At 42.1% G+C, this 17734-nt stretch overlaps 1 protein-coding gene across 1 annotated transcript in view; it reads left to right on the top strand.

The window, feature by feature from the left end:
- Nucleotides 1–17734, top strand: part of TRPM6 (transient receptor potential cation channel subfamily M member 6) — an 89103-nt gene that overhangs the window by 7244 nt on the left and 64125 nt on the right. The window contains exons 2-6 of the mRNA XM_086629490.1: nt 6592–6671; nt 7496–7534; nt 15859–16039; nt 16405–16618; nt 17414–17538. Coding sequence (XP_086485616.1) covers nt 6592–6671; nt 7496–7534; nt 15859–16039; nt 16405–16618; nt 17414–17538 — 639 coding nt within the window. The remainder of the gene's footprint in view (nt 1–6591; nt 6672–7495; nt 7535–15858; nt 16040–16404; nt 16619–17413; nt 17539–17734) is intronic.

Below are 17734 nucleotides of genomic sequence, written 5' to 3'. Positions count from 1 at the left end.
AGGAAATTCCAGAAGACCTGAGAGTTTGTTGAAAACCTCACATTGGGTTCATATTTTATTGCATATGACCCTGGAGTTTTACAATGCACTTCTACCCTTCATGGATCCAAAGTGGTGTTCTTTGTTATGATCAGTTGTTATATTACTTTATACCATAAGCATGCTTGTAATGGATGCTGAACCAGAAAGTTCCTGCCCTGAAAGGCTTATGCAAGACAGCCTGTTAAGTTGAAAATCTCTTTAATGCTGGCAGTAATTTACCAGTTGCCATGGGATGCAGAAATACTGCTGAAGTCCTGTTTTTGACTTAAGAATTATTATGCGTAAAATGGTGATACCTGCAAGTCCACCTTAGCTTTTATAGCTCAGTAAGAGTTCCCAGGGGTAAGAGTTCAAGAGATATCAATGTGCTTATAGGGTGAGCTCTTGTGAAATAGTCTTGAGTGTTGGCTTGCAAGAACTCTGGCTGCATTTCAAGTATCTAATGTTCTTGGAGGTGACTTGCTCTATGTGTAGTTAATTTTTAAAAAGGTTTAAGATATTTTAGGACACTGTGCTGAACACAGAGGCTGGATTCCTGTAGTGGCTGTAATAAGGGGAAATTCCTCTTTCCCTCCTCCCACTGTGTGTTTGAATAAGGGTTGGTCACAGACTGCCCTACACTGACTTCTCACAGGTATGCTTTCACCTGAAAATGGTGTCTCCCTCCTTCCCAGGCACTGGAAATCGGTTTTGGATCTTTTGAGTATTTCTAATTCTTGCCATCAGCAGTAAAGATTCTTCACAGACACTGCATAAGTGTACTGGAGTTCTGAAGCAAATCTATTAGCCCCAGGATTATCTGTTGCAATTTGACGAGTATTTGCTTTCATCTAATAATTTTGAAGGTAACAAATAACTTCTTAACTGGAAAAAGAGTTATATGTTGTGTAAGTGTAGGATTTTTTTTTCCTGAGACTCTGCCAAACCTGCTCAGCCATACAAAAATATTTGCTTTAATAGTTAAGATCTTTAGGAAAACCCAAATTCTTGAGAAGTGACATAGAAAAGTGTTGATGTAGTGGATTCGTGACACACATGGCGTGTGCAGAGCTGAGGTATGGTGCTTGGCTGCACTTTTAGCTCTTTAAGTAGTGTTTTTGCTAAGACATGAGGTAGAAATTATTGCTCTGTGTTATCAGTACAACTTTGTTGCAGTTTCAGTAAGCGACTTATAACTTGATTGTTTTGGCTAGTTTCCAGCATGACTGTACTTTGCCTAAATGAACTAGCCTGTTATTTAAACAGCCTCGTCATTATGTGATTTCTCATTATGTGCCCCTGCCAGGATCTACAATGTGTCATTAAAGGCAGATGCTGCCTTTTTTTCCAATAAATGGTTACATTTCAATGATGGATGCAATTATTCAGACACAGAGATGCGTGCCTTTTAATTTCCTTTTGCAGGGAATTGAAGAGAGTCTAGAGCAGCATGCTCAGCATACAATGTGTGTATCTGTGCCTTTCACACCAAAGGGGACATAAGTACTGCTAATGGTACTAAAAATTTGTTGTTTAGTATTGGCAGTGTAACCTAGGAGTTGGTACTCAACTGACGGACGGTGCGTATTGTCTGGTCTTGAAGGGGCTGAATGTTTCTTGCGGACCTTGGTTTAGTAAAGCTAATTCCAGAGCAGGGTAAATGCAGATTAGCCTCTAATTATCAGTGTTTAATTGGTGCAGTCCATCTAAAGGCTTCGAGTCTGGCAGATCCTTTGCAAGGAGGGGGGCTGGGATGGGCTGGGGCAGAAGAAAGCAGCAGCGAAAATCGAAGCATTCACGAGTTTGCACTGCGTGGGTGGGTGCTGAAATCAGTGCAGGCACCAGGACAGCAGGTGATGGCAGGGCTGGGTCGCCCCGTCTGCTGAGATGGGGGAGCCAAGCGCTGAGCACCTGCTGGGTGACCCCGGCGGGACGGTGGGGCGGTCACTTGCCTCGCTGGTGGCACCCCTGGTTTTGGAGGACAGCTTACCTCTTGCGTTACGCTGGGTTTGTAGGTTTTGTCTGCTCTCGTTCTCTGTCAGCAAGGATTTGAAAGAAATGAGTGGTGCAGGTGTTTCCCTAAATTTTATGTGCCGCTCTTTCTTTACTTCTGGAAACCCTGAATTTTGAACATTACTTATGTTTAACCAAAATTGACCTGACGGTGTCCCTTTAATACCGTATTATGCAAGGATCTCAGACATTAAAGATATTGGAGAAGTGATTAAAAGCAATTTTCTAAAAACTACTCATGTGCCTTAAATATCAGAGCCAAACTCTTGCCACTCCATTGACTAAATCAGTCTAGAAATCTCCAAAGCCTCTTCTGTGGCAGGGAAGTATAAGCAGCAATCTTAATCCTCAGACTGGCGAGAAATGAGAAGGCAAAACTCCCAAACAAAGGTCTCAGGACTTTCTGAAAGGAAAATTGGAAGGAAAATTGCAATATAAACTTGCCTTCATGTCTTCTGTATATCAGAACAGAAATTTGGCAGTCAGAAGGAACATGTGGGTGTATTTTTGTCTCCTTTAGGGTTTGTTGGTAGAAAGGATATAGATTGATGCTGGCTGAGGTATATGTACCTCACTGTAATGACAGGAGAAATTTTAATTTGTTGTTGAATTTTAATTAAATGACGTCAGTTTTGAAATGTTAGCCAGAGTTTTAGGAAAGGAGATATATGTGTTACAGACATGTCTTACAAAGCTAGAAACCAGGAGCAAGCGAACAGCAGTTCAGAAGTCTCCTCTTTTCATTTTTACTTGCCCAGCCCTGAAGTCATAGATGACTGTAAAAAAGATGAAGTTTTAAAACCCTTTTCCTGATTACACAGTTAGCTGTGATACCTAAGTAAAGCCTTAGATTAAGAAGTGAATGTTATTGTTATGGTGTAAATTTTACATACTAAGTGAAGATTTCACCTTATATAAAATTAAGAATAATGGTAAATGCGTTGCATCTCACAGTGTTTCAGTTTTGAAATTTGTACTTCACAAGATGAAATACAGTGATACAGTCTTGTATTTTATTTTTCCTATGGTTGATTGGAATTTCAATGCATATATTTCTAAGTAGTACCATCTGTTCAGGAACTTCATTAAAGAAAAAAATGATGGACTTTGCAAAAGATTTTTTTTGCTATATTTACGTTTATCATGTGAGATGAAAATAAATGTTAAAGTTACAGGTTTCATCAGGATCATACACAGATGATAAGTACTGCTTTTTTAAATGTAAAAATTACAGGGAGCAAGGAGGGGAAAGAGCGCAACATGGGCAACACACTGGCAAACGCTTTATGTAAATGTGCAAAGATTAATGTTGAAATATTTGTTTATGGGCAGATACTACGTTTCTTTGCAGGGCAGAGTGAAAACTCCCAGGATTGTACCAAATACACTTTGAAATGTTGTTTTCAATCCTATTTACCGAGAATCCTGAAGTGGAGTTGACTGAGATGAGTGTTGTGCTAGGGGAGTCTCTGAGCCACTGGGTGAGATGCATCCTTGGTGCTTCGAAATTCAAAGGTCACATAAATTTCATGGTGATCTTGTTCATCTCAAACAAATGGGAATTTTGTCAATGACTTCTGTAGTAGCAAGGTTGGATTCACAGCAGGTGATGTGAAGCTATAGGGTATTTTATCCATTGGCTTTGTTGGACTTTGAGCCTGACCCATTGTGACTAGAGTGGCTTGATCAGCTGTGACCTGTGTTGGTCTTTGCCCTTGCTGCCTCAGTTGCAGAAAAACACGGGTGCTTTTGGACCAAACTGAAAGAGGACACACAAAACATCCAGAATTTTAAGCGCTGATATTTTCGTCTTAACTCCCAACCGCCCTCCAAAATCTTAAAGAATTTTTTAAAACAAGGTATGTTTTTTAGGAGGCAACCGAGATGTTCAAAAAGCTGTTAGTAGAGAAGAAACCTTTTCATCTCCCATATTAGATGTTACAACTTCAGCTCACACAATGTATTGCCATCCCTGAGGACTGTAGGTTACGTTTTGTTTTGAAATAACCACACCAAGCAGCTATCGTGTGCCAGATGACCTCCCCACCCTTTAACATTATTAATTTGTGGTTTATCTTGTAACGTGTAACTTTATGATGAGGAACACTGAGCTTTGGAGATAAAAACTTCTTTGACACCCCTTTTCAACTGCGTGCATGTATGGGTTAGGCAAGCGCCAGTGTCTTGCTCAGCTGGCAGCGTGTTTTGCTGTTGGTGCCTTGGCTGATGCAATGCTTGCCTGCTACACTGGGCTGTGTATCTCCAGTGCTAGCCTTCACACCTGGAAAGATGCCCAGATAATGCTTGATTTCCAGAATATGTCATGCTGGAGATAGTAGCTTGAGAGAAGCTACCTGAGACTGCGCTGCCAGCAGCTTGCTCAAAATTACTTTGAACTGCTAGTGCTCTTACTAAATTAAAGTGGCAGCAGTTGCATGTTGTTCTTTTCTCACAAGGCTGAGCATGTTGCCTCACCAAGTGCCATAAGGCTCGTCAACCTCCTGGCCATTCTGTAACACCCTTTCCTGTTAATGAAACTTTAGTAAAGCTCATTGTTATCCAAGGCACGTAAAAAGATTTTTGTTCCCTACTTCTGACTGAAAAGCAATTACCAGATATAGTAATGGATTTCAGAAAAATTGGAGTCCCAGAGTATTGTAATATTAGAAAAAATTTACTGTTTCACAACTAGAATAAAGTGGTTTAGGAAGCATGAAACAATACTGTTTGCTAACAAGAACACTACAGAAAGCTTTTTAAGAGCAGTGTGTACCTGCCCTCAGGTGTGGAAATTTGCTTCACTGTTTCTAAGGTTTTTCTCTGGATGTAATTTTCGCACCTCGTCTTCAGTAGGTCTCTTTCTGAGGTAATTAATTTTCTTGTGTGCCTGTGTTCTGTCCAGCCCTGAGGATCTTCCACGCTGTTACTCCTTCATTCGAAGCTCAGCTGGGCACAGTTCAATTAGTTGCTCCCAGAAGAATATGCATGCACACCAATACCATGAAGTGCTTTTTAATGATCCCTTTCATCTTTGTCAGTGGGGGCCTGTTTCGGAGTTCTTTAAAACCAAAGGTAGGACTCCCATTAGTCTTGGTGGAAGCTGCGTCCCCACCTGTGGACAAGTTGATAGTTCCCTCAGGTAGCTCATGGCCCTTCATAACTGCGTGGCTGGCTGGAAGATTATGTGGTGGTATTTAGGGATGTGAAGCTGAAGTCAGAAAACCTCAAACGGGCCTGCTTTATTAAGGATCATAGTTCCATTCAGGAGATAAAAGAGAGATGTTCTTTTTTGTAAGAATTATTGCTGAACTCCATCCATAAAATGCTCCCAGCAGTACTCTTAATAAATTGGATTACTGGCATTCTCATGAATTTAATTATTTTCTAAGTCATTGTGCAAAAGGCACATTTTACAAACAACTATGGAGACAAGTACTTACTATAAGTATGTTTACAGGGTAGACGTTTTGCAGAGGAACTATCATTTTTAAACATGAGGAGTGAATAAGGAGTCAATGTTTATTATTTCATTACTGTTTGCCTTGTATGCCTAATCATAAACCCGGGCCCTGCTGTGCCCTGTCCTAAAGAGCTTGCTGTCAATGTATAAGGTAGACAACAGCTAGGCAGAGAGTGAGATGGACATGAGAAGCAATGAGACACTAAGGGTCAATATAGTTGTATTTGCTCTTTATGATAAAATATCTGTCCATTGTTTGTTTCATTGTGGGGGTAGTTCCCTTTGATGACAAGGAAAAATCTTTTGCTTCCAGTGTTTACTAAATTCAGTCCCAGAGATTTCAAAGTTCAGCATCTAAAAATTGTCATTCCTTTCAGGGAATTTGGTCCTGGTAGACCTGAAGAGAAAGAGGTTCAAAGACTCCCAGTGAGATTCTTTGAAAAAAATCTGTATACCACAGTGACTGTTCATTTTATTCAGCTTCACTGAGACAGTTTTCACAGTGTCCCAGGAGGCCAGTGGAAAAAAAAACCCTGACATACACTCTAAATGCTAGGTCTAGTCTTTGGTCCTTGCTTTTGAATTTCACTCTAGTGTCAGTTCAGCAAACATATAACCAGGATGAATCTGTTCTTAACTCTGTTAAGAATAATAAAAGAAGGAATGAACAGTCTGTTTCTGGTAAAAAGAAGATCTTGCTTTTTTGAACACTTACAACTTTAGTCAGATTGCCATTTGTGAGTCTTCTGGAAGAAGGAAGTGCAGTCCTTTAAGCAGTTTTGATTCATCTTTACCACTTCCTCTACCGTACACGTGTTTGACAGATCTAATTAATTTTCACGTTAATTAGTGAGAGATGGGAATAAATTTTAATATGATCTTTCTGTGGAACTGTGTAAAGCTTGTGGGTCTTCGAAGGGCTAGGACTGTTCGGAGCTGTAGCTTCAGCTTCCAGTGTTTGGTTTCATCTAACATCATTATGGGAATCATTCTGAGTTACGTGCTATGCGTATACAGCCATGTAGACGTTATAGTGCAATGTTCGGCCTTATGTTCTTAAGTTCAGGAATACAATTGCGTTTGAAATGTCTTTTCAGTCCCCCAAATCTTGGATCGAAGAGGTCTTCAGTAAAAGAGAATGTGCACACATCATTCCCAGTTCAAAAGATCCTCACAGGTAAAACAATTAATTTCACTTTCTTTCTGTTACATTTAGAAAGAATCAGAATAATTTGTATAGGCGTTGTGTGTAGCTTGGATGAAGTTCTTTGCAGTTTTACAGTGCTCCATTTGGTGGTTGCTGGTGTTCATGGGTTTTGGTAGATACTGTCACCAGCACGTTTTAAATGAGGCTGTTTGTTTGAATTAGAAATCGGCAGCAATTGACCTTCCGAGGCTTCTTAGATGTGTTGCTCTCAGTTCAGTAACCAAAACTGTGGTGTGGCATCCAGTTGAGAGTTCCAGTTACGTGGAGTTACAGGAATGCTTAATCCTGTACCACCATTTTTTCCTTTCCTCAGAATAATGCCTGCTGCTGATCACAGTCTTCTGAGATAGAGGTTTCTGTTCAGGCTGGTGTAGAATGTGAAAAGAGTAAGGAAAAGACCAAGTCCTCAACCTGTATTTTAGGACCTGAGAAAGCAAACACAATTTGACAATTTGTGTATCTAGTGGATGGTGTTGCCTAAATAAACTCGGTGAGATCAGAGTCTGAGGGTGTAAACTTGTAATTTTGATTGCATTGCTTTGAACGCATGGATAGTGTAGAGTAGATAAGATAGATAACTCATCTATGAAATGCAGATTTGACGTAACAGTTTAAGATGTAAAATGCCAAACAAATCACTGAAGTTACCCAGTACATCTTCTAGGGGTGAGTGCAGAAGAACACAGCCTTTAACGCTATTGATGAGAATTTTTTCACAGATTAATCGATATTTTGTGAATACCATTACAGGTGTTTTATACAAGCATGTATTAATTATCTGTCTTTTATCACAGGTGTCCTGCAGGCTGCCAGGTGTGCCAGAATTTAATCAGGTAGGAGCGCACAAATACATATCTGTGGTTTTTATAATGACCTAGAGTTAGTGGTGGGCATTCCTAGTCAAGGAACTAATGACACCAAAAATAACCTTCCTCTGATATTATCAGAGCAGTATTTCTGGGGGTGTGCTGGAAAGCATTTAGCGTAAATCTGGGTAAAATAATTTGTGTGATAACCTTTAATTTACTTGCAATAGAAAATTTTATCCAAATACTTTGTCTGGATGAGTTTGCCTTAATTTTCTCCTGAGGACTGAAAGGCAGAAATGTGCCTTTAAATGGGAGACAATTCCAGCAATATCCTGGGTGACATGAAGGAGAGTGAGACAAAAGCAATGGACAACAGTAAGAATTATGGAAAGAGGAAGAACAAAATAAAGGGAGGAGAAAGAGAGTAATAGAAACATCCCTTATGATAAGTTTTCCAAAGAGTTTTTCATCTTCTCTGCAGCGGGCATTCTGAGTCTCTGCTTTTGGGAAGGCAAGCAACAAAAATTACATCACTTAGGTGTTTTTAACTTGTGTGTGGGTTTTTCAGAGAGCTAGTATTTTGTGGCTTGTATTAATTAGTTGTTTTCAATCCAAGATTTGTTGTTCAGCTGGTGTTTCCAAACAGGTTTTGATAGTGTGTGTTTATGATAATAAATTATCAGTCGTTGGAAGAAAAATTTTAACTTTCCTTGGCAATTGTTTCGTGTTAAAAGGCCTGTGGAGGCTGAAGCAACAGAAAACAGTGAGTTTCTGATAACTAATGACTATGAAGCTGGTGCCAACTAGTCCTGTCACCTGCATAAGCATGATTATTTGCTTTTTTCAGTATGTTTCACATTTTATTTTGCTTCAAACATGTATGTGAAACAAGAGTCATATTTTCCAAAAAGCAGGTAAGTTGCTCCTTGAAATCAGATCACTGTAAAGGGCCAACGTACAGAATGGTGTTGGCCTTGTAAGTAAGGCAAATGATCTGTGTGGCCTCTGGTCAGGGAGGGTCAGCTGCCTCTGAGGGGAATGGTCAGTGTTTATGTTGCTTTAGAGCAGAACAGAGATTCAAAGATCTGTGTGGGTATCCTGGAATTAGAAATGCAGGGAGGATTTTAATGCTTCCTGCTGACCTGCAGATAGCCAGATGAGTATCTAAGCTGAAGTTAACGTAGGCTTCAAAATATCATGGTTCCATCCTGTCTAAATTGAGACCACAGCAGTTCTGCAGTCTTCACCCTTCCCCCCGCAGAGTGACCATGTTGTTATTTGGTCAGGGAAGCTCATTGGTATGAAAATCAACCTAAGACATGGAAAACCGGACCAAGATTAGCTTTCCACCAGATCAGCCTCCTAACCAAACACAGTTTAGCTGCATGAATGTGAATACTACAGTGAGAGGGGGAGGAAGAGAAACTCCAATCTATGCATCCCACAGGGTGGGTTTGGTTTTTTCTTTGACCTTTCTCTGTAAAGACGTCCCATACCTTTGTGTTTTTTTTCATCGTGGAGTTGTTTCTTTGACTTTTTGTTAAGCATTTTCATGCTGTTTAAATTCATGTGAATCCTATTTGTCAATCTGTCTATATATTCAGAATGCGTGTGGATGTCTGACGTTTGTTTCAGTCAGCCATTATCCCAAATGTTAACTGTTCTTTTCTTCTTGTGTATTTTAAAGTGTCCGTAGAGCTTTGTTCTAGGAGAATTTGTCTGTTCCTGACAAGGGGAAATAATTTTCATATAGTGTTATAACTGGTTATACTGTATTTATTAGATCAGCAATGAAACAGGTTTTGGGCCTCCTGAGGTCTGTAATTTTCCATAACAGTCCAAGAGGGATGTGAATGTGCTTGATGCCTGCTATAATTTGACCTAATATTGTAGGCAAATGAAATCTGCTAATGATTTCTCACTTGCAGAGAACTTCCAAGGTTTGCAAACACTTTATGAGTGGGTTATGCAACTATTTGCTAATACTAAGTAGAATAACTCCATTTAGTAGTTGCCAATCAAATTTGATTAACTTACTGGCACCTTTGTCCATGCTTCCCTGGTGTGTTGAAATGGCCTCTATCTACTCTTCGGCGCAGTGCTCACAAACACATCCCAGGCAGCACCTAGACCGGTCTCGCTGTGTGAATATTCAGGAACATGCGGTTGAACTTCTGCATCCTTACCCATCTGAGATGTTCTCACAAATTGTCTCTGTATCTGAGCTTTTAGGCATATTTTTTGGACATAGCCTGTGAAGTGCTGCCTGCTAGGGCACCAGATTTTGTAATGTGGCTACTGCAGTTGCTTTTACCTCAGTGTTGACTCTCTAGATTTCCCCTTGTTGCTCAAAGCGTGGCTTTTCCAGGAGTCTGCTTTTGTGTTACTGGCATTGCTCCCTCCTTCGCTGGTAGCCTAGTGAGCCTTTGAGGCAAAGAAGGGAAAGTCATTGCAAAGACACTTTGAATCAATGCGTGTATTCATGGGATCATGGGATAACTTAGGCTGGCAGGGACCTGGGAAGGTCTCCAGTCCCAGCCCCTGCCCAGAGCAGACTCAGCTGCAGAGTCGGACTGGGCTGCTTAGGACTTCACCCAGTCAGGGTGGGAAACCTCCAAGGCCAGAGAGATGCCACCTTCTCCAGGCTCTGTCTCTACCACTGGGCTGTCCACCAGGTGAAAAGTCCCCTCCTTGTGTCCAGCTTCAGCCTCCTGTGTTTCAGCTGGTGTCACTGCCTCTCGCCCTCCTGCCACACACTGCTGTGAATCACAGAATCACAGAATGTTAGGGATTGGAAGGGACCTCAAAGGATCATCTAGTCCAATCCCCCTGCCGGAGCAGGACCGCCTAGATTAGATCACACAAGAACACGTCCAGGCGGGTTTTGAACATCTCCACAGAAGGAGACTCCGCAACCTCTCTGGGCAGCCTGTTCCAGTGTTCTGTTACCCTTACTGGGAAGAAGTTCTTCCTCATGTTTAAGTGGAACCTCCTATGTTCCAGCTTATATCCATTTCCCCTTGTCCTATCATTGGATGCCACTGAGAAGAGCCTGGCTCCATCCTCATGACAGTCATCCTTCACATATTTATAAACATTAATGAGGTCCCTCCTCAGTCTCCTCTTCTCCAAGCTAAAAAGACCCAGCTCCCTCAGCCTTTCCTCAGAAGGGAGATGCTCCACTCCCTTCATCATCCTCGTGGCCCTGCGCTGGACTCTCTCAAGCAGTTCCTTGTCCTTGAACTGAGGGGCCCAGAACCGGACACAATATTCCAGATGCGGCCTCACCAGGGCAGAGTAGAGGGGGAGGAGAACCTCTCTGACCTACTAACCACACCCCTTCTAATACAGCCCAGGATGCCTTTGGCCTTCTTGGCCACAAGGGCACATTGCTGGCTCAGGTGAAGAACCTGGCTATGTCTCCTCCATCCCTGCCCTGTCAGTGCCAGGGGTGCTGTTGGATGTGCTCAGAAGTATCCCTCCTCCCAGCAGAGCTATCCCTCATCCCACAGCCTCTTGGAGGGTGAGGGCTCCAGCCCCACCATCCGTCACCAGTATGGTCGCTCTCCCTTGAAATCCCTTGAGTCTGCTGGTGTCTCTTCTGTGTTGAGGACCCAATCTCGAGATGGCACCCAGACAGGGTTTGACAAGCACCAGGCAGAGGGGACAGTCCCTGCCCTCCCTTGGCTCTCGGGCCATGTCCTGCTCACACCACCGCTGGCCTCAGTGCTGCCCAGGTACACGGTTGGCCCCGGCTCATCTCACTGCCCATCAGCGCCCTGAGGCATCCCTTAGAGCTGCCCCCTCCTCAGGGCCGCATGTGCCCTCTCCATCCCCTCCTCCAGGTCACTGGCGGAGATGGTGAACAGGACAGGCTCCGCACAAACCCTGTGGGATCCTGCCTGGTACCAGCCTCTAGACTGTGTCTCTGACCCATAGCCACCACCTTGTGAGCCCACCACCCAACCAGGTCCTCACCCACCAGTGTGTCCTCCTTCCGAGACTGTAATATCCCAACCCAGGTACAGAATAATGGGGGAAACAGTGCCGAAAGCCTGGCTAGAGGGAAGTTAGGTGGCATCCACTACTCTCTTCTCTTCTCCATGATTTTGTCACAGAAGGCAGTCAGTTGGGTCAGGCTTGATTTACCCTTGTGCACTGGTTTTAGCTGCCAGTTCTCTCCCCCATCCCACTGCAGGGGTGGTGAGCAAGCATCTGTGTGGTGCTTCGTTGCCAGCTGGGGTTGAACCACAACACCTTGGTAACTCCTTGCCAACTGCTCCTCATCACTGTCTTCTCCCTGCTGTGCCCAGATGTGGGTTCCAGGAGGTCTCACTCCTGATTTTAACCAGGACTGATGGGAAGCTGGCTGATCTGTGATTCTTCAGGTTGGCTTTGCCCTTTTTTGAAGGCAGGTGTGACATTTGCCTTTCTTCAGTTGTTGGGGACCTCCTTGATCTCCACAGCCTTTGAGAGCTGATGGAGAGCAGCTGCACAGGATGTCAGCCACCTCCCTCAGCACTCTGGAGTGCAGCCTGTCAGATCCCAGGAACGTGTGTGGTTCGAGTGCTCGTGAGCAATCCCGACTCGACTATCATCCCTGGCTGGTAGCTCCTCTCCTCCCTGAGCCCTGTTACTATGCACACAGCACAAGACTTTACAGAAAAAAAAAATAAACAGCTGTATTTAATGTTCTGCGTTGGTTTCCTCAACCTTCCTGAGACCCTCTTAGTCTTGGCTTTTGACCACCCAGGTAGCTCAGGAGTCCTTAGAACCTTGTCCCTTCCTGCTAGATGGCTAGAGAGAGGGAGCGTGCCAGCCTGGAGCACAGCATGAACAATTTGGGAAATACCAGTCCTTTTGAGTTCGTACCTCTTGCTATGGCGATCTCTGAGATAAAAGCAGCTGTGTGTACCCTGCACACCTGTGTGTTAGGTCTGTGTGCTGTTCCTACACCGCCTGCTCAGCCTAACCGAGCTGTGCTGAGTGCAGCTCACCTCTGGCTCCATTTACTTGTGAACGTTAAGTATGTAGTGCAAATGATGTTAATTTCTAAAGTAGTTTGGTGTTCACTGGGCCTCTCACTTCCAATGTTATTGCACTGATTTGTGTTGTCAGGTGGTTAGTTCCTTTCTATGCCATCTCATAGGCAGCTTTGAAAAGGCAGGTTGTTCTGGCTTGTGCTGCTCGAGGAGAGGCTACTGATGTCGCCCTGTATGGAACAGTAACGTATGAGATAGATGGTCATGCTGTGCTCATATTTTGATAATGAGCTGAAATTAATTGAGATTTTAGAAAATATTACCCATTGATGATGAGCCTGATCGCTTTTCAGTGCTGCCCGTCCAAGCACTGATTTTGTGAGCCAGACGGTGTAATGTGGCATCTAAGTGAATAATGTAAGATAATGTAGTATTTAGTTTGGACTGCTATTGGTTCTCTGTCTTTCAGAATGACTCCTGGATGAAAGGTCTTTTCATTGTGAGACCACTCTAGGAGCAGAACCACCACAAGTGGTCTAGAGTGACCACAAGACATTTTCAGGACCAAAGAACAATAGACTATCTATGTTTTTTCTCATCTTTCATCTTAATATCTATTTTTTCCTGGCATTTGCTGTCTCTTACCCTGGAGTCCCCCCAAAAAAGCAAGCAGAAAAAACTGGAGCAAGGAGGCTAGTAGCTCAGCTGTAGAGAAATTTGTCCTCTAAAGACTAATAATAAAATCAAAACTGTCTCTTTCTTCTGCTCCTTCCTTTGAGGTATGCAGGGAGAGTCTTAAACAAGTATAGTCGTTGGCCTTGTGCTCTTTGTGATAAGAATTTATCCAAATCTGCTTCTCTTGTGCTATCTGCTTGGCAGCTACATTGCTCTGAAACACTTTTAATTTAAAGAGGTTTCTATAGTGACTCTGAGTGTGGATTCTGAGTCCACTGTTATTTAAAAACACAAGGTTCGCAATGATCTTCCATCTAAGTTGATCCCTCACAGTCTTCTGAAATAGTCATTTAACTGTATATCTGTAAGTGACTTAGTGTGACTGGCTTATTCTCTGAGTTCCAGCCTCAATACTTTTTGTTTAGTTCCTGAGCCTTGAGCTTTTTGTCTTGATTTGCCTATGAGGAGGCAAAATTACAACGGATTTTGCTTTTGAAGTCATCAAAATGAGGTCCCTAGATCAATAGTTTGTTTCAGCAGCTCCTGTGCCTGCTTGGCTAATCCTTGTTTTTTCTTTTGCCACCACCACAGTGCAAATGGTTCTGGGGCCATGCAGTGAGCCAGACCAGACAATACTTATGGTTAGAGTAACTTAGCAATAAAAACCCCTCTGAGGCTTCTCCCGCCCCAGCGAGATAATTTCCTCTTCATTTTTCCAAGATTCAGTATGGGCATGTATCTGACTTCTTTCTGACAAGTCCCTGGCTTTCCACTTTCTGGAAAGGTATATGTGGTCTAGGTTAGCTAATCCATGCTGGATTAGTTTGACAAAAATTTGGGCATTTTCAATAGTCCCTATTGCTTTCTGACTTCTAGCTAACTATCATTATACAGGTGACAATAGAGCTTAAGTATTTTCTGCAGTGCTACCCTTCTACAACTCTTTAATTCTCCACTGAATAAGATTGTTTAATTGAGTTATTAATTCCCCAAGAGTGGGATAGGCTTCCTTCTCCAGTCTGCTTTTGCAGAACATGGAATCATAGAATCATAGAATCATAGAATGGTTGGGGTTGGAAGGGACCTCAAAGATCATCTAGTTCCAACCCCTCTGCCATGGGCAGGGAAACCCTCCACTACACCAGGTTGCCCAAAGCCTCATCCAGCCTGGCCTTGAACACTTTCAGGGATGGGGCAGACACAGCTTCTCTGGGCAACCTGTTCCAGTGGCTCACCACTCTCTGAGTGAAGAATTTCTTCCTTGTATCTAATCTAAATCTCCCCTCTTTCAGTTTAAAGCCATTGCCCCTTGTCTTATCACCATATAATCTTGTAAAAAGCCCCTCTCCAGCTTTCCTGTATGTCCCCTTTAAGTACTGGAAGGCTGCAATAAGATCACCCCAGAGCCTTCTCTTCTCCAGGCTGAACAGCTCCAACTCTCTCAACCTGTCTTCATAGGAGAGGTGCTCCAGCCCTCGGATCATCTTCATGGCCCTCCTCTGGACTCACTCCAGCAGCCCCAATAAATCAAATGTCATTTGGCTGTGTTGAAAAACTGGAGAGCAAACGTAATTTCATGGTTTCTGGGTATCAAAAAGTGCCTTTCTAAAGCAGTTTACTTCCTTAATTTCCTTAGTGTTGTTTTGGGTTTGTTTTTGTTTGTTTGTTATTTTTAATCTATTTCTCTTTGACCAGTTAGTTCTTATGAATCTCCACAGAAAACTCTCTCTCTGAACATACCTTTTCAGGGTTTTACATCTTCAGGTTTTACACCTGCCCCTAGATCCACAAGTAATACGTCTGAGTCCCAAGGCAGTCATTGAGTTTGGGTTGTTGGAGGCTGTTTGGTAGCTTTAAAGACTAAAAGGGAAGAATTCCTCTCCATTTCTCAGGGTGTATTAACTTCTGAAATGTCTAAAGGAAAACTAGTCTGTCAGATGTCACTGTGGATTACATTGAAGTTAATCCTGTAGAAGAGACTGGAGCCTGTCAAAGCCTGTCTGACAGCAATACTGATTGAATTTGGAATCTGAGTTATTCATCCAGTTGCAAACCTTTAATACTAACTGACCTTCTGCTAAATTTCCCTCAATGTTGCACTTCAGTCGTTTGTTTTGTATATTCACTTTGCTGGCATCCAAGGGTTAGTATAAAGGTCACCCTGAAGTTCTCTCTAGAGTGAAGGTTGCTCTTCTCCTCCTGGTTAATGACTGTAACTCCTAGATCTTTCTTCAATACCTAGAATAACCTGTGGTAGTAACCATAGCAAGCTTTGGTGTCGTAGGATACTCCTCTGAAATATCATATGTGGGACCAGTAAATCTCAGCTGCATTGCTGGGGTCAGATTTGCTATATGGGACTCTCAAAGTGTTACAGAGTTACATAGAATCACAGCATGGTTTGAATTGGAAGGAACCTTTGAAGATCATCCAGTCCAACTTCTAACTGTTATTAGCGTTCCACAGGTAGAGAACAAATCCTGTTTCCAACAAAACGTATTTATGGTTTAATTCAATGCCATTTTGCCATTGTTGAGATTTTTTCAACTGAGCTAATTTTTATTATATTCTGTGTCAGCAAGCTACAATAACCTTATTCGTAGAAAAACTATTTGGGCTATTCCGGTGAAGATCCTAGAGTTGCATGGTAGTGTGTTTGATATGAAATAATTTTTTTATTTTTAATGTGAGATGTTGCTGTGGACGGCTGATTGGAGATCACCCAGGAGTAGACTGTAGCTGGCCTGTTTATCGGGCTGCCCCACAGAGAGATGATGGCGAATGGTCTGTGCAAAAACACACAAAGACGAGTCCAACGGATGCATTTGGTACGCTCAATTTTCAAGACGGAGATCACACTTACCATGCCAAGGTAATAGATGCTGGGTTTGTATGTCCAACTTCTTTTTATATTTCAGCATAAGAAGGACAAAAAGTGGGTTTGAGTGGATATCAGATTGTTTGTCTTAAGAGAGCAGGGGAATTTAAAAGTAAGTCAGGTTAGAGTGTGTGTGTGATATTTTTATGTTGAACTTCACTGCGATTAAGCATGGTCTGTCTTGCTGGCTGTGTTGCTCACTGATGTCTTTTTGTGCTGTCGTGTTAGCGGTGTTGTGAAAGTTCTAATCCTGCACAAAACCTTTAAGACACTAATGCTGAGAACTTTTTAAAATGTTGCAGTTTCTTCTCCTGGAGTACTTAAAGGATGTTTATTTTACCCATTATAATTTCTTCCAGTACATTCGACTTTCTTATGATAGCAATTTGGATCAGCTGTTGCACTTGATGATTAAAGAATGGCAGATGGAGTTGCCAAAACTAGTGATCTCTGTTCATGGAGGCTTTCAAAATTTCAAGCTTCCCTCAAAGGTCAAGCAGATTTTCAGCAAAGGATTGGTGAAGGCTGCTGAGACTACAGGAGCATGGATAATTACAGCAGGCATCAACAGCGGTAGTGTAATTTTATTTCAGTTTTCCTCTGATATTCTTTCTCTGCATGCAAACATGTACACCTAGGGCAAATATAATGAAATTATTTGGTAATTTGTGATATTTTAGCAGAAAACGAAGCTTTTTTTTAAGGAGCTATGCATAATTCAAAGACTGACATCATGTTCCTCTGCTGTTGGTAGGCATTCTGAATGTTTTTAGTATTTTTTTTTTAATTAAAGAGCAGAGTATTCTGCATGTAATAGGAAACACTGATAATAGATAAACAGAACTTCTTTGCAGTCAATTTTATCTGCTTCATTAAAATATTTAGGCTCTGAGGACTGATTGGTGTTTTTGAAACGGTTTTCAAATCTAAATTTAACTTATGTTTTATAATTAAGAAAGTTTTGTATTATGATAATCCATTAATTGGCCTATTAGTATCTGAAACTGCCTTTAGACTACTCTCAAAATTTGAGGGGGTCAGTAAACCGCAGAGCGATTTTACTCCTTTAGATTTTGTTCAATCTGGTGACCTTACAGGAGAAATGTTCTGTGCATTTATGTAAATAATAAAGTTTTTATGGTGGTAGAAAGCACCATTAGCAATGTGTTGAGTTTGAAGCCTTGGTGCATTACGTCCGAGCCTTACAGTTCCTGCAGTGCTTGTCAAATATGCAAATGGGGTGGGATGATTTGTTTCTGGTTAAAACATAACCACAGAATAAATTAAATCATGGGAAGCCCTTTCATTGATGTCCTGTAGCAGGTCTCTGAATGTAGAAGAAAAATGATGATTTAGTTATCTGTTTAGGAGTGTCCAGGCATGTGGGGGATGCACTGAAAGGCCGTGCCTCACCACACCTGAAAAAGATCTGTGCTGTTGGGATTCCTCCATGGGGTGTCATTGAGAACCAGAGGGATCTCATTGGAAAAGATGTGAGTTGGACACGTTTTAATAATAAAACCTTCATGTTCAGGGGATGTTGTAGCTTTCTTGCATACTTTATTTTCTGCTCGCTTCATGTCATTGGTTTGATGTTTGTTTCTCAGTAACAGAGACTTAGATGTTGCTCAGCAGTAGAATTCTGTGGCATGTTGAGACACTGTGTTTTGCTTCTTGTGTGTAAACGAA

This window comes from Tauraco erythrolophus, chromosome Z (genome assembly GCF_009769465.1).
Source record: "Tauraco erythrolophus isolate bTauEry1 chromosome Z, bTauEry1.pri, whole genome shotgun sequence".
Taxonomy (NCBI): Eukaryota; Metazoa; Chordata; class Aves; order Musophagiformes; family Musophagidae; genus Tauraco; species Tauraco erythrolophus.
The sequence above is the reverse complement of the archived record's forward strand: the minus strand, read 5'-3'. Positions and strand labels throughout refer to the sequence as shown.